The sequence below is a fragment of the Symphodus melops genome, assembly GCF_947650265.1.
Source record: "Symphodus melops genome assembly, chromosome: 23".
NCBI lineage: Eukaryota > Metazoa > Chordata > Actinopteri > Labriformes > Labridae > Symphodus > Symphodus melops.
The window spans coordinates 4,492,779-4,509,913 of record NC_136713.1 but is presented as its reverse complement, the minus strand read 5'-3'; the positions used below and the strand labels follow the sequence as shown (position 1 = coordinate 4,509,913).

Sequence of the window (17,135 nt, the reverse complement as noted above, 5' to 3'; positions counted from 1 at the left end):
TTAGTTATTGGAAATTAATGAATAAATGCATGTTATTTGAGAAAACGAAATAGTAGACCTATGATACATGTTTATTGTTATTAAAGGTTTGCATTATTATTATGAAAATTTCCCATAGATGTCACCTCATTTCCATATCTTACTCCTTGAATATGAAATGTCCGATTGTCTTTGAATGCGTCCAATAATTATTCAACTCCCTGAGTTACTTTACTGCCTCTGTGTGGTCAGATAACTTTAGGAAGTGTTTAAAGCCCTCAGCAGTCATTGCGTGGAAAATACACAATTATTCCAGCAGGTGGCGACTTTTGCACGTGTTTATGTTTATGGCTGCACAGTATGAGGGGTGAAGTTATATAACCTCAGAATACTACTTAGTGCTCCTTATATACATTATAAATGAGTTGTTTTTTTTTACTGCTTTCAAAACTTTTTCTGGGACTCTGATATGTGCATAGTTTTTATCTGTCATGGCATCAAGTATAATAGAAATGCAGATAGATTGTTTCCCTGAAGTGGAGTTTGGCTACTTTCAAGTCAATGTTGAGTGTCCCATTGATACAATTCAAATAATGCAGTCGTTTTATTCAATATAGGACGATTTGGTCGCTGCGTTAAGTCTCCAATTATGATGACTTTGTTAGTGCTGGTCCTCTGGGTCCATCCAAGAGGTGGGGGCGTGTCCGTCAGTTCGCGCAACGGAACTCCGCTGCCACTGACGGGACAGACTGGAGCGTAGCAGCCTATGGATGTTGGTCTCCCTTTTCTGTTGACCAGTGAACTCGCCTTCAGGACTCATGTATGTCTGTTTCTTGCGTAGCTGATGTGAAGTTTAAGGGGATGGTGAGATAAAACTGCGTCACTGTGCAATTTACGCACATACGTACATCGTACGCGCGATTTCACCCTTCGAGCCTGGAAAAGCCTTCACATAGTGTGCCACTTGTCAGTGTCTGGTCGTCCGATGAAAGGAGATCTACAGGATGGCTTCTGCTCCACCTGAGGCGAGAAAGTTCACCAGAGGGCTCAACAAACCGGGCACCGCTGCAGAACTGAGGCAGAGCGTGTCTGAGGCTGTCAGGACGTCAGTGTTAGTGGTAAGAGATATTCTCTCTCACAAGAAGATTGAATGCACATAAACACACACTGCCTTGTCTTTGCCTCTTATTTAAACCCTCCCTAACCTATTTTTGTTGACAGTATAATAGTTTTTTATTGTGACAATTTCTTTTAGTGTTTCTGACATTTGCTGCATTTGCTGCAGCATACTTGAATTTCCCTCGGGATCAATAAAGTATCTATCTATCTATCTATCTATCTATCTATCTATCTATCTATCTATCTATCTATCTATCTATCTATCTATCTATCTATCTATCTATCTATCTATCTATTCCCTATTTCTGCATCTGCATGGTGTCTTTTGTTACAACTTTCTCAAAAAGGTTGCCAGGTAACTGAAATATACACCACCAACACAAAGTGGCAAGAAAGTCAGCCGAACTCACATGAACACATGCACACTTCTTTAGTTCATCCTGATATCTGACCCCCCCAGATGCACCTTGCAACCAGATCTGTAGCACAGAAACCTCTGAGTAATGCCAAAGATGAGAAATTACCAAAGATACAGCGTGTCTCTAGTTGCTGATGTATGTCAGTATGTTTATGCTTTAATGAGGATGATAACTACCTTATGTTGGAGACTGTGAAATCAGGGTTATATTGTTTTATCAATCCAAGTTCTGGATGAACATCCTTGTCTGCAGTCTGCATCCTAAGGGACTGATCCAAAGCTCTGACCTGACTTACCTTGTGACTGTGTCTTGTTGCATAATACAGATCAATATATGCTACTTTTCTGCAACTAATGGATTTTGCTATCAATCATACCAATCTCTATGGTCCCAGTGGCCTACTGATCTTATAATAACGTCATCTAAAGTCATTTAGCTTTCAATCACAGTTTAGCTTTAGTTATTTTAAGGCTGGAAAACAGAGGGATCTTTAGTTTCACAGAACAAAGGCATGGAACAAAAACACTTTCATTTAAATCATCAATACAGAATAAACTAGAAGGTATATTTTTTGTTATTTTCTAAGACAAACACATTTTTATGTTAATGGTGTCATGATAGGAGGAGCTCAGTAGTCCAGGCCCTGATCAGTGACCATGACATCATCTCAGTGCTAATGAGTTTGTAATGTAGTTGGTCCTGCGTCATTATGTTACACATGCATACTTAGCACCCTTGTCTCACAGTACAGTGAGGAAAAAAATGGTGTAGTAGTAAAACCTACACAAACATCTTTAGTTAGTTTAGAAACGTATGTATCTTGTTATGCAGCCATTTGATACACATGTTTTTATGTATACATCTTTGCAGCCTCCAAGCCCAAGCTGACAGAATCCTGATACAGCTCTACCTATGACATGAACATAAATCCCCCTAAAGGAATAAAAGTTTCCCTTAAACAAACGTTACTTGAAGGTTGCACAAACTACTCAGCACCTGTAAGGTGGACCACATGGTATGCATCTGGGTCCCATTATGTTCCTCCAATAGTTCATGTGTGTAAAATAAACTTCTGCTGCCACTCTATTTTTGACCATATATTTATGGCGCAGCTGCTTCCCCTGCTCTTTGACGCAGAGACTGACATGCTGGTATGGCAAACACAAACATATATAGAATACTCAACATCAAGGTATTTCCTCAGCCACTCAGATTTCACCCAGCCAGACGAAGGTTAGACTGCAGTGTGATGCTGTTACTGTTTTTTTTAAGTTTGAAATGTAAATGAAGGACAGTAGATTGCATAAAAAGAGTCTTAAATTGAAGATACTCTTCTTCCTGGTGGAATATAAACCGCTATTCAGTCTTAATCTTCATCCCCACACATGGCAGTTATGTCATATAGCAGCCTATTAATTCAGCTTTAGCCAACAGTGTGTGGAGTGGCATAATGGATGTCAGATCAGATCTCCTGGCTGTGTTTAATAATGGATGAGATGATGGTAGGTGTCCTGACTATTTTTAAACGTGCCCTCTTTCTCCTCTGTAAGTCGGTGTCACACAAAGCACCCATGGGACCATCAATTATAAATAGCTGCATATGTAATAAATCAATTTAGATTCAAGTCTGAGGCTGGAGCAGATCTTAGTTGGACTTGCTCACACTCACATTATGCATAGCAAGTATAGGCGTGGCTCAGCTCAGCTCTACCTTCGTAAACAAAGCAGAGGCCAAGTGGTGGAGCGGTAAAGACGGCTCCTGCTGGTTTAATAATCACTTCCAACTGTGGGAAATGCTAACTTTGAGGTTTTTATATGTTCTGCCTTTTCTCTGCCTTGCTGAAATTTCTTCATATACTCTAATCACGCGTCATAAAAAATGCATACAAACACTTAAATGTTCTCTTTCCATACTTTTATTTTCTTCACCATTACACTCAGTCAGCCTTCTATTCAGGTACTAAAATGTGCATCTTTACAGCCTTCTCCCACTTCAGCATTGAGAAGCTACTTTGAGAGCTTTGCAAGATATCAATTTCTTCAAAGAAGATGTAAGAAGTTGCGTACTATGCTGTGCTTAAAAATGTTAGTTCCAGCAGAGTGCTAGCTGCCACCAGTTCCAGTGGAGTGCAGTCCCTGTCTGCGCCATCTGCAACCAGTCCCATCTGTCTCCTGTGCCTTTGTGTGCTGAGCACCACTAGCCCAATGTGCTTACTGAGCTTCTGGTAACTCCTGCGCCCCCGTCAGAGTTTTTGGCGACTCCTGCACCCTTGTCAGAGGCCCTGCAGACTCCTGAGCCCTCGTCTGAGGTTCTAGTGTCTCCTGTACCCTCTTTGGAGGCTCTGGTGACTCCTGCACCATTTTTGGAGGTTCTCATGACAACTGCGCCCTCGTTGGAGGTTCTGGCAACTCCTGCACCCTTGTCAGAGGTTCTGGTAATGCCTGTGCCCTCATCTGACATTCTGGTGACTCCTGCGCCCTCGTCGGAGGTCCTACTAACTCCCATGCCTTTGTCTGAGACTCTGCTGACTCCTACGCCATCTTCAGAGGACCTGCTCTCTCCTGTGTCTCTGTGGGGAGTCCTTCCAATTCCTGTTTCCTGGTTGCAGATCCTTCCCACTCCTCTGTCTCCTTGGGAGGCACTGCAGACTCCTGAGCCCTTGTCTGAGTTTCTAGTGTCTCCTGCGCCCTCGTTGGAGGTTCAGGTGATGCCTGCACCGTTGTTGGAGGTTCTGGTGACAACTGTGACCTCATCTGAGGTTCTGGCAACTCCTGCAGCCCTATCGGCGGTACTGGTGACCTGCGCCCTTGTCAGAGGCCCTGCAGACCCGTCAGGGTTTCTGGTGATGCCTGTGCCCTTACTATAGGAGTCATGCAAACATGAATGTAGTTAAACTTCCAGCAAGGCAGAAAAGAACTAGTTTAATGAAATGCAGTGCCCTCTTCCTATACAATACAACCTCCCTGTTACAGGTGCTCCACACCAGCATTTCAAACTGTTGAGTTTCACTTAATAGTAAACTCCTGTCCAGAGGATTTGGTTTTATAAGAGCATAAAAAATCTGGCAGAGATTATCTGCAGATTTGCCGATGCTTTAGCACTGCTGACCTATATCAGTTTCATATACAGGAGCAGTGAGTGCTGCTTTTGGTCTGCTGCTGCGGTTTGTGGTGAAGTCCTGAGTTGCTGCTTCTGATGGCTGATGCTCAGGCTTTTGTGGCCATGTGGCTTCCACATCTTTATTTAGGCTACTTCACACTCTGTCATAAACACCTGCTGTCTTTTTGCTTTCACAGCCATTCATGCATGTGCATTTGTATAGCTACTTTCTAATTTGCATACTTTGAGCTTCAAACTGAAATCCCCCCTTTTTACATTTTTTTAAACATTTTCAACTTCCATAGCCTTCAGAAAAAAGTTCTGCAGAGCCTACAGGAGCACAAAGGGAAGAAGTCTGTTCTTGTTCAAGCTGTAATTGGATAGTTGCTACGTGTTTTTGTGTCTACTTCATGGCACACAGTGTTGATTTAGGAGTGATGTCATGTTATTGCAACATCTTCAGTGTTTTGAGGTTTGTTATGAAGTTTCTTTTGTAGGAATCCGCCTAAAGTCGATCAGACTATCGCACTACTGCAAGCAGACTGTTTTAGAGAACTTTGATTTCGACAGATTTATTAATTTGTTAATTATCGTCCCTTGACTACAAAAATGTCTGTTAACAAGGTGGGGAGATTAAGAAACTCAGACATAATCAATCCACCAATGTTTGAAAAATCCAACCTTCCTTTATTCTCGCATGTAATTGTATTTAAATTGTATCCATCTGTTCAGCAGTCAGTTTGCAGACTTTATACAAATGATTTTGAAGCATGCTGTTGATTGAATAATTACCACAATGCAATGCACAAGAAATAAATGAGCAAATCCCACCTAAAAAGACATTAATTAATTAAAATACAATCATGATGTCTTTTTATGGAGTAGAATTGGCAGTACAATTTTACTGATGTGAAAAAAAACCTCCATAATTTCTTTTAAATGTTAAATGCATCTGTAAATGTGAACATGCATATTGCATTTTGATGCAAAGTATATCATTGCATGCACGTTATGATGGCATATTAAGAAGCTTATACAGTTAATGGCATAAAGCACAAGGCTCAGAGAACGATGTGATTATTGCATAACATCTTCAAATGGCGTTGTATTTTTTAGTATTTAACTGAAGTAATGGGGAGAACAACTCCTGAGGAGAGATGTCGTTGATCAGTGAGTAAAGACCCATCAAGTGGAGATGGTCTGGGCATTAAAATTGCTAATAATGAAAAACATAAAATAAAACCTACATTTCCCACAATGCAACTGATAGAACATTTGGTTAGGTAATCCTCCAATGTTTCAAACCCCCCATCTCCAATTTTTAAAACAGACTTGATTGAACAAACATATTGCCCATCCAGTGGAGAAATAAACCTGATGACATCATCCTGTCACGATGACATCACAGGCTACATCGCTCCGCCTGAGCCAGAGGACTAATTACCAGGCTTTTTATAACTCCCCGTGACAAATAGATTGACTTTTATGCGTAAAACCGGCTGTGCCCCTTTAACTCTGCTCCACTGATCCGTAATATGCATGTCTGCCTTTAATATAGCCGTGATTAACAAAACAGTTGCTCTTTCGATTAGCTGTGCAGCCAGCCTTGTCTGCAGAAATTGGGCACTGACCATAAAAAATTCCTCTGACCCATTTGACACAATTGCACAGCACATCCAGTCCTCTGTAGTATGTGTAAAAAAAAAGCCTTTTTTACTTTAGTGCGGAAAACATTCAAGGTTCTTTTGGCTGCTAAAGAATCCTTCCATATGAACGGCAGGCAGAAGGAGGTAGAATGAGATCATATAAACCAGTGGCCTAGATACAATGAAATATGGACAAAAGACTTCTCATTACCGGTTTGTTAGCCACGAGGACTGTTGAACACAGCCAAAACTGGCAGAATCTCCTTTTTTTTTGTGCGCAAATCTCCTCCCCTAGTCTGCCAGATTACCTGCAGGCCTTTCAAGAGACTCGAGCTCCCAAATCAAAAGAGTGTAACCCAGATTCAACAGTAACCTTCATTATTGTTAGCCTAAATTTAGGTCCCTGATGAAACTATTGGCACATTTGCCTCAGATGAAGAGAATCACAGATACTGTATGACATGCACTGAATAATTAAAAGTGCTGAAATTGGGAACATGATCTTGGCCACATTTGTGAGCAATTATTAAACAACAAAATAATACTGAGGTAATATTAAGCCTAATAATCTTGGCTTAATATTACCCCAAACTTCGTAGTTTTAAGTGCTTATCAGCAATCATTACAATTCTACCTTTATAAACAAAAAGCTGGACTTGTTAAGCATTTAACTATTGAGCTATCTCACGACTTTGCTGATGAATTCCCATTGTCCACATCACTAAACAAACATTCACAAATTGCACAAAATTTGCACTATTTTTCTTTGGAAAGTGTTCCCCTCTTAGAATATGAAACAGCAGAGCTTTCATAACTGTATGCCCCTCGGTAGTTTTTGTTCTCGCTTGCAGTTTGAACAACATTCTTGTTGCAGTGATTCATGTGGTTGCATCGGAAGCTTTTCCAAAAACCTGTCAGAAAAGATGAGATAATAAAAGCGTCTTCTGGCTTTTTATGGTGTTGTTGCAGTGTTAGGAGCAGCCTGTGGGAGGCAGCGGTGATGCATGACTTCTACCTGTGTCCTCTAGAAAAGCTATTGTGGAGGAATAATCTTACTGTGAGCATTTACAGATTTAAAGACATGTGTTGAAGTAAAAGTAAAAAGATCACATTTTGTATTCATTGGATATGGAAATAATGGTTCCATTTGGTCATTCTGCATATACATTTATTTCTGCTTGTGCAATGAGAAAAACACTGACATATATTGGCATAAGTGATGGCTCTGCACCAAAACTGTCCTTGTTCACTTTCTTCAAACTAACAGTGTATTCTTGCAAAGAGAACACAACTTAATCTTTCATAACAAATTACTTTCTTTGGGTTTTTAAGGGTTGACCACATTGAAAAGCCACATTTTGGTCTCAATACTCTCAATGCAACCATGATAACAGTAAATGGAGTAAATGTCTGAATAGAGAAGATGTTCTGAAGGGGCCGGAGGATTGTCCTCAGCGCAGAGTCCGTCAGTTCAAATCTGATCCTCGGCCCTTTTCTGCATGTCATTCCCCACTCTCTCCCTACAACATTTCCTGTCTCTCTTCTTTCACTAAAAAATAACAGAAAGCTGATTATTACTCAAATAATATTTTAGTTTGGTGCAAAGGCTCCCTTGTTTGCAGATCTCAGTCTGAAGAGGTTATTGGGTGTATTTTGGAGTGCACTTTTGATTTCTAAAGATTAATTCATCCTCGGAGCAACAGCTTTAATTAAATTACGTTCTTCTAAGAAAGCTGCTGAGGCTTACTGAACAAGCCTGAAACACTGACTCTGCTGTGTTCTGAGTTTCTGAGGCATCTTTGTAAATTACAAATTGATTATATATTGACAAAGACAACCTTTTTTTTTTGTTTTAACTGAAGAGTTAAAGCAAAGCAAAGATTCAAAGCAAAAAGAAACACAATAAAAAGCAACCCGTTGAATAGAGGAAAAAACTCAAAGTTGATCCTCTTTTAAATACAATTGCATTTATATGCAAGAAAACACACCATTGCGTGTTTTATTAATTATAATTATAGATTATATTATATTGATATATTGATATATTCTTTATCTGCTAAATTAGGAAACTTACTAAAGCTTTGTATTGCTCTGTACAGCTTATCACAGTAGACAATGCTGAGACGGCTCATTGATGTTACTTTAGGAAAAGTGGATTCATTCAGTATTTCTTTCGCTTTAAACCTTTCCGTGGTCAAATGTTAGGAGAGAACTCAAAGTAGGTTATGTCTCTTTTTGTATTTAATGCAGAAATAACCACGTTACCTGAGCTAATACTTATATTATTCAGCTTGCATGCTCTTCCGCTTTTTTTTTTTTAATCCTCCATGTTGCCCGAGTTGCTGATTCATCGACTTAAAAAGTAGGTGAGCGTGTCATCCTCTGATGAAAAATTTACACCGGACACCAGAGGGAAGATGCTGAAAATTCAGAGAAGTGCCTGTAAATTACCCGTACATGAACAGTCCTCTATCCTTGTGGAGATGGAGGAAGCTGTGATGTTAATTTGTTGATGATTTGCAGCAGGTTGCCAGGTTTGTCCTGGTTGTCCTATGACGCATGATTTTTAATGGATCAGTCCAATGAAGTGTGAATGACTGTGGGTCTGGTCCTGCAGGTCACGTGGAGTTAAATCATTCCTTTTTAAGTCTTGAAGCACATGTAAATGACCTCAGAAGGATGACTGCATCACTTGTAATTTCGTTGAAATTGGTAGAAAGAGGGTAGGAGGGAGTGAGAAAGAGTAAAACATTGTCTGCATGAGCCAGTTTGAGTTTATCTATGTGCGTGGGTGAGTCTGTGTGTGTGTGTCTTTGTTTGTAACATTCAGCTTTTACTGTTGACAAAGCATGCCGAGTCAGAGAAATGACTAAGCTGTAAGGGCGAGGGAGGGAGGGAGGGAGAGAGAGAGACTGCTCGGAGAAGGAAGGACAGAGTGAGGAAGAAGTGAAAGTGACAGGCTGGTGTGAGCGATGGAGAGGGGTAGCAAGGTTAAAGAAAAAAGAAAGCAAACACTCAAAGAAGAAGAGTCAATGAGAGAAGGAGAGAGAGCGGAGTGAGAACGTCTCAGCATCCCCCCGGCAGAAGGAGCAAGCAAAAGAAGGGGAGTCAGAGAGTCGACGCCCTGCTCTGGCTGAATGAGCAGCTCTGCTTCCTCTCCTCCCATAACGCGCTCATCCCTCCATCCCCGCTGAGCTGCACACAGGAGGATACGACTCAGCGGACAGCACTGGGACCGAGATTTGTTTTTGGAGATAGTGTTTCAAGCGGAATAATTGGTAATCCTTTACTGCTGTGGAAGATAAACTGATCCCTGAGTGGATTTCAAAGCCTGCCACTCAGTGCACCTGTAGAGGATTGTCTTTCCTTCGTTTGAACCAGGATAAAGTTGCTGCGTCTACCTGGTGGAGAGTTAGGAAATTGGCCAGTTAATTCTTTCTTGCATGGTGTGGGTGAGTGTTTGGTGGCACCATGGGCTGCACCACCAGCGTGGTTCTGTTGGAGGGGCTGCGCTCCATCCTTGAGAGGAACTGTGGATACATCAAGGGGGCAGTGGAGCTGGGGGGTCTCGAGGAGGAGGAGGAAACAGTGAGTCTGAGGGGATCGCAGGTCTGGATGCCCACCACTGCTTTGGTAAACAAACTATGTTTGCATAATGTAACTTTTTGCTGTCTTGTAATTGGGTCATTTCTAATATTTTTCTTCTCTGTAGTCAGCATTGCTATTTAAATGAAATACTAAGTTCACAAGCAGGTTAACCACTTCTCGTTAAAATGAGCTAAAAAATGTGTCAAGAGAAGAATTTTTCACCTGAAACAAAAAGCAAAAAATCTCAGTCCTACTCTTTACACGAAGCAGCAGAAAATGACCCCTGTCTTGTCAAAGTCCAAATGACTTCATTCTCCTTATTATTTGTTTCATACAAGAAGTCGTTTGTTGAACCTTTTATAGCGTCATATCTTAATTAGGGGTTGAAACTGCATAAAAATGAATCATTTTAAAGAAAGAGTGTGGACTCGTTGGTTTGACATAAGTTACTGCACATTTTGTTTAATAATCTCTCTTACAGACTCCCCAGAGGAACTACACTTAGCCATGGAGTACTGTATATCTTTCAGTTTCTCGTGCTGCATCGAAAGCCGAACATTTCGGTGCAAGCATGATTAAGCATCTCTCTTAGCAAGGAAAGTAAAATGCAGGTCTTGAAGTTGTGTTTGTCTTGGATTTATGCACCACTCCCCTCAAGTTAGCTCCATCAGCCAGCAGCCTGCCCTGCATTAAGTCAAAGAGAGTTAATGGACAATCAATAGCGAGGGGGTTAAGTAGCATTGCTAGTGCACACACAGTCATGGACATTCACGATGAACCATTATCACTTTTAGATGTTTCCTTTGCAACCATTAAGCTGTGGTTGGCCTCCCATAACCCTTTCCAACAATTACATCCTTGGTTGCAGCGGAAATATTTTTCCATTAATCTCTAAATTATAAGTAAAGCTGGAAAACACAGGAAGAGTCCAGGACTGAGCCTCAAGGTCTCATAACGCAATGCATCTTACGTTGATCCCTCCAAGCTCTTCTATAATGTACAGGCCTCCTGCACAGTGAGATGCATGTGAGAGTGCTACCTGGTGATGAATGCACGTCAGCTTGTCTGTGAAATCATGTTTTTAATATCTACCAATCCACCAGGATAGGACGGAAACACTCTGATATGTTAAGACAGTTCTGTGGATTCTTATCCCGTGTGGTCCGTGAATCATCCATTTGTCAAACACACAGGAGCCTGAGTGAATTTGGGTTTCGAGACCACATCTTTGACCCACTGGACGAATCCCAAACTGGGACTTTCTGTGCCTCATTTCTCGCAGCACCTCAGCAAACTGACATTTGGAAAATCCCCTCTCTGGTATCATAGTAAATAATCCCACATGTTTTTCAGTGTTTCACCTGGAGCTACGGTGAAACAATTCTGACCACATGACAGGCGACTGAGCTGCTCTGTCATTGGTTGATTAAAGGACATTTTGCACTTGTGCTTAGCGTGACAGACTATAGCTTGTGACAGATGAAGAGTCTTTTGTTTAGAAAGCTGCATGTGCTTACTACATGATTTGTGTGTGTGTGTGTGTGTGTGTGTGCGTGTGCGTGCGTGTGTGCAGGGGGATCCGTCTGGAGGGGAAGTCTCAACTCTTTTCAGGCAACACCCTTACACTTTCTCTCTCCTGGGCGCCTGTAGCGATGATCAGCTTCCAAACATTACGTCAACCTGCGCTTACGCAATTCTCCGCAGACTTGTGTGACGCTCTACGTCTACATATGTGTGTGTGCACGCCTCATGGGAAGGGTGTGGAAGGCTCACATGTCCTAATGGGTTCAAGCTGTGTAAAAACAAATGTACGCCATCCTCCTCCTCCTCGCCCGACTTTCTCCCTCACAACTTTTACTCTTTGCGTAAAGCTCTTAAGCAGATGGTCTTGTAAACTTATTAGCGCTCCCATCGTTCACAGTGCCCATTTGCAGACACAAACTCACGTCCTCGTGATATTGCTGGCATGGCTCTTGTGAAAGCTGCAGGAAGCGTGATGGTGTGAGAGAACTCCAGAGATGTGGGTGAATGAAGCAGGATGACCTCAGTGCAGCCAGGGTCTCTGACAAGAGGCTGATTATCACGCTGAGCTGGTGACGCTGTCACTGAGGCCTCCACAGGAGGATGGGGGGAGGAGACACATGTTACAGTCAGCAGTCTATTTCAGAGTGAGGCCAGGAAAGTCAAACCAGGAACCTACATTTGCTTTGCTTTCAATTCTTGACCTTAAATTATCCTTAGGAACGCACAATGATTTTCAAAATGTACTTTATTCTCTCAGCTTCTTCTAACAAAAGAAACGTAAAATCCAAGCAGCATTAGCCTCAAACTCCAAGTGTCCAGTAGCAAAACAGCTGCATTGGCGCTTTAAACTATCATGATGGTAATCCTTGAGGCTCATGAAGCTTTTTCCATTTCACTGTTTGGCCTGTTGGCTATGGGAAACATTATTTTACAGCCTCTGTGCTGTTTCCTGTGGTTTTAAAAGACGTTATTTCTCTGAATGGTAAATTTCAGCAAGTCCCTTTGAAGTGTGTACAGTTAAAACAAGTTATGCTAATGATGCACAGTGCCTCACACATCAGAGGACCCTGCTGTACAATGTGAATGTCACACATACAGCCACACTCGCCTGCCCGTCTGCCCGCCTGCCTGCCTGCTACGTTTTGTTCGGGGGGATATCGCAAAAACTATAGCGCCGAGATGACAGCCTTTGAAGTCATCTCCACTCTGACATCCCAACTACCCCTTTTTTTTAGAGCACAAGAGAGCCCAATCCTCATCCTGAAGACATTATTGGATGAGTTGTTAATCATGCTTGTTGAGTCAGAGAGATGCAGTTGTATAACGCAGCAAAAGAGAGAAAAAAAACCTCTCAAAATACAGGATTTGCATAAATTTACCCGCAGTAATTCCTCGCTGAAAACTTTTAAATGTCATCATTCTGAAACACGCTCTCCAATAGAAAACAGCTGAGCCGAGGCGCCTTCCTTGCTTAAAGATAAAAGGCGAAAGATTCTCCTTTGAGAGAACACTGACTGGATAGAGAAACAAGGGGGCAACTCAGACTCTTCCTCAAGCAGCAGGAGAGAGAGTGTGTGTGCTTGTGTGTACGAGTGTGTGTTGTGTCAAAGAGGCGGATGAAGGTAAAGTGTGTTTTCACTGACCTGCTGTGTGTGCCTGCTGCAGCGGATACAGTTCAAAGAAGAGAAAATATCAATGGGGAGTAGAACTTTATCAACACAGATTGAGTGTTTTAAAAAGTGCAACTCTCAGTTATTTTAAGAAAATTATTTTTCACTTTTTTTAACCTCTTTGGGGACCATGAAACAAGGTCATCTGTTGAATACTCACCCCTTGTTAACCTTTCGTTTGAGGAAAAGGGTACCATCCCATACTGTAACAAAAAGCATTTCATGGGTTCCCCATATGCATAAGAAACGCTACACTGTCATGTGCAGGCTGCATCAAAAAACAGTTTGTAACTTTTTTCCACTCCATCTCCTCCTTTTTTGCGCCTCCTTTGCAACTTTTTATTTTCAACACACCCAGGCAGGTGAAGCATACACATGATCTCTGGGCTTCTTCCAAGTTTTTAATAGGGCAGCGGTTGATTTCTCCCCTCCTCCACTTTAATAAAACCGCATACTGTACACACACTCAAACGCACATACATCCACACACTCCCACAGCTGCACAGCTGTGAGGGTGGGAGGGGCTCAACCCTCCTGATGAGAGACAGAGCGGGAGAGAGGGAGGCTGGGCTATTGTGATTGAGTACAGAGGGAATCTCACTGGACGTCGGCAAAGTTCTCTCGGCTTTCACACACTGCAGGCAACTTTGTGCCATGGCAGTGTGGTGACCGGTGAGTCTCTCCACCTGACTGAGGGATACACACACAGGCAGGATTTTGCATCATGCAGGGCCGGGCAGGAAAAGCCCCCAAACGGGAGATGGTGATAGAGTCCCCGCAGCAGTACAAGAGCCTGGCTGAGATTGAGGCAGAGGTGGAGGCTGTGTTACAGGTGGCAGCGGTAAGTGTCGACTCTGCCATCTTTTACATAAAGTTTTTACAAGATTTCTTTCTGGGAGTTTCTTGCTCAAAGGGGCCGATGTGATGTGATTGTTGAATTCCATTTCAAAAGCAGCTTTGAAGATATTTTAAAAGACAGGAAATGGGAAATAGCAGCTTCAGGGCACACCTCTCCAGGGGGTTGAATGTTGATCTTTTTTTAGGAAATTGGAGCACTTGTAGCTTCCTTTGTTCATTAACTGTTACTGTGGATCCGAGCCAGGCAGCTTGACAAGGTGCACGCGCACTAAGACACTATTAAAAGCCTAATATTTTACACTTTCCTTTGAAAATGCCCTCCATATTGTCCCTCAATGTGGATTATTCTGATAAGCAAAATGAAGATTAAAAATGGTAGCTGCAGTTAGGTAAGAATATGATTTAAATGACAGTATTTGACCTGACAAAGAGCAGACTGTCTTCATCTCCATGAGTATTAAAGTTACATTTCTGCCTTTCTAATGTATTCATGAGATAATTACTGCTTCAGAGTTAAGTCAGAGTTCACAGCTGCTTGTTGTTATCTTCTGTCTGGATGGAAATGATCCAGCGGGGCGTCGGGGCGGACGATTTACTGCTTATCAGATGATCTTTTACATCCAAAGGGCTGAGAGATGGAGAGGGATGTTTTCTATCGCGTCATCAGGGGGATTGGTTGGACGAATCAAAATCTAAATCTATGGTCAGACGACTGTTTAACTGGCCTTAGTTTGTTCTGTGTTCATTGGACGTGCACCAGGAGGCTAATCCAAATACTCTGGATTGCAGCCACGCCTAGTGGACACACTATAGGTCCAGGAGGCTTCAATAATTAAAAATGAAGGAGGGATAAGTGAAAACTTTAAGCAGTATTTCGTCTTGGGGTTGATTTTTAAGCGCTCATTTCTGTATAAATGGACTGACTTTTCTAGTGTTCTGCCGACTCAAAGTGCATTTACACTACATGTCCTCTGCATTCATACGTCCACGATGAAGCAGTGGGAGCAATTCAGAGTTAAGCGTCTTGTCAAGGACACATTAGGCCTGCTGCAGGAGCTGGGGATCGAACCCTCAACCTCAACCACAGGCGCCCCTAATAACAAGCGTGGTTCCTTTCTTTGATGCTCTGAAGCGAGGGGGATTTAAGGGAAGAATAATCTGCTTTTTCTTTTGTTTTTTGAAGTTTGGACTGACAGCATTTGTACTTTTCTAAGATCGAAAGATTTTTTTGATTTGGGATTAGCAGAATATTGAGAAAAGTCAAATCTGTCTTGGTTCAACTTTAAATAGATCAAAGTGTTGTTTACTTCCTGTTTGTCACATGTGGAGCCCTGTTTTCTGATGTCACAGTCAGGCTGGTTGAGGGAGGACATGCTGGAGAAATCTCTCGGGTCTCTTCTGTGGAATTTAAGAGCGGACGTCTGAAGCGCCGGGGGAGTTTAATCTGGACTGGATCATGAACCAGGCTGGACTATCTTACCTACTGCCAAGCAGCGGTGCTAACAAAGCCCCTCTCTGTTGAAACATATCTTCAGGATTTATGATATCATAAAGTAAACGTCTTCCTGCAGTGGCTCTTGTTGTATTGGGAGGTCATGTCTTTTCCTGGAAAGTCTCAGAAAACATATTACAAGAGCTGCAGTCAGCACTGGATTCTTGTGAAAGTTTTGAACGTGAGCTCATGACACACTGAATGGTACAATGGCGCACACGGACTCTCGCTCATCCATCCCTCGCTTCTCTCAAGCTGCATCTCCTCTTCTGTAAACCCACAGCCATCTCCCGCCTGTGTGTCTAAAGACAATACCAACTTGTTGTCCGGTCAGCATAAATCCCCCAGATCTCTCAGTCTAACAGCCCTTTCACTGATTCCCTAAAATCCACCATATTACCAGAAGTATTAGAGAGAGAGAGAACAAAAACAAGCTGCAGGTTGTTGATCCTTTGCTGGTTTTCCTCTTCTAGGTGAAGCCAAAGATCATCGAGCCTCTAGACTATGAGAATGTGGTTCTGCAGAGGAAGACTCAGATCATCAGTGACGTTCTGCGAGACATGCTGCAGTTTCCCTCCGACGACTTCCAGGTAAGAAGAGGAGGGAGTTATTCATTAAATCTTCAACATGTTGTGTTTGTTGAGCCTTGATGCTGTCGTTTTATCACCTTGCTCATCCTGTTAGATGAAGAACATTTTATATTTTTACATGACAAGAAACAGAAGAGTCTTTCTTTTGAAACTTGACTTTTGTAAAGACCAGAAGATTAGTGACAAAAAAGTACCAAAAGTATTAAAATCCCTTCTCTTGAGGCAAGTTTTGCTTACATTTTCACACTTACACAAAAGAACCTCTCCACTGCTCGTAACACTCCACCTGCAACAGCTTAGCAAATCTGTTTATGAGGATATGGGCAAATGATGATATTTTTTGGGGAACCCATGTGTGACATTTGACCTCTTCATGTACCATGTGTAATTACTGGCGCTGGTTCTTATAAACATTTACACCCTCCATATATCTCATGCCTGTGTTCAAAGCAGCTCAAACACTGTGTCAACATTGCATCACTGGAGCGCTCGGATGGATCTCAGCTGGTCCACTCCCAGCTCAGGAGAGAGAGAGACAAACATATGGACTCATGCTTGAATGTTTGTCATACCTCAAGCCTCCTCAATCAGACTTTAAATATTGTTCAGAAACCGTTGTTCTATTATGTATTATCACGAACACGTGAAGTTTATTCTGGCTCAGTCTCACATAAGTGATTAGGATGTATTGATGCACTCCTTTCTCCGTTGTGAGAAACAACATACTCTGGAATGCCCTACTGTTTAAAGCAATCATTAAGCCCCAAATTAAACTGTTATTTAGACCATTTGGGATCCCCCCCCCGGTTTCCCTTCAACAACAGCCTAACAGTCAGATTAGGCAACAAAACAAGGGAGCAGACACACAAGAGTATTGAGTCATGGCAATAACAGAGTTTGGGTGAGAAATCTTTAACGTACAGTCTGCCTTCAGACTCTTTCACCATCAGTGGATGATGAGTGAGTTTCATTACAAGAAGGTCACAGGACTGTGTTTGTTAGCGAGTGGGCGACCGCAGTCCGTCCATCTGTCTAACCTGCCAGATGTTTTGCATCAATGGACTGAGAGGGGCGAAAGGGGGAGGCAGCCAGACATTTGGGTCTTGCAATTGCATGTGCTGCACACACACGCACACACACACACACACAC

The 17,135-nt window shown here is 42.2% G+C and overlaps 1 protein-coding gene across 4 annotated transcripts in view; it reads left to right on the top strand.

Annotated features, from left to right (window-relative positions):
- Positions 1–17,135, top strand: part of LOC306818364 (dedicator of cytokinesis protein 9-like) — a 55,368-nt gene that overhangs the window by 10,564 nt on the left and 27,669 nt on the right. For 2 of the 4 annotated variants that reach the window (XM_079335921.1, XM_079335920.1), the window contains exons 1-2: positions 8–1,097; positions 15,869–15,985. In XM_079335921.1, the coding sequence (XP_079192047.1) occupies positions 984–1,097; positions 15,869–15,985 (231 nt within the window). In that variant the 5' untranslated portion in view covers positions 8–983. Of the gene's footprint in view, positions 1–7; positions 1,098–9,159; positions 9,897–13,775; positions 13,887–15,868; positions 15,986–17,135 lie in introns of those variants that run through there. The other 2 variants (XM_079335919.1, XM_079335918.1) reach the window with 2 other exon arrangements.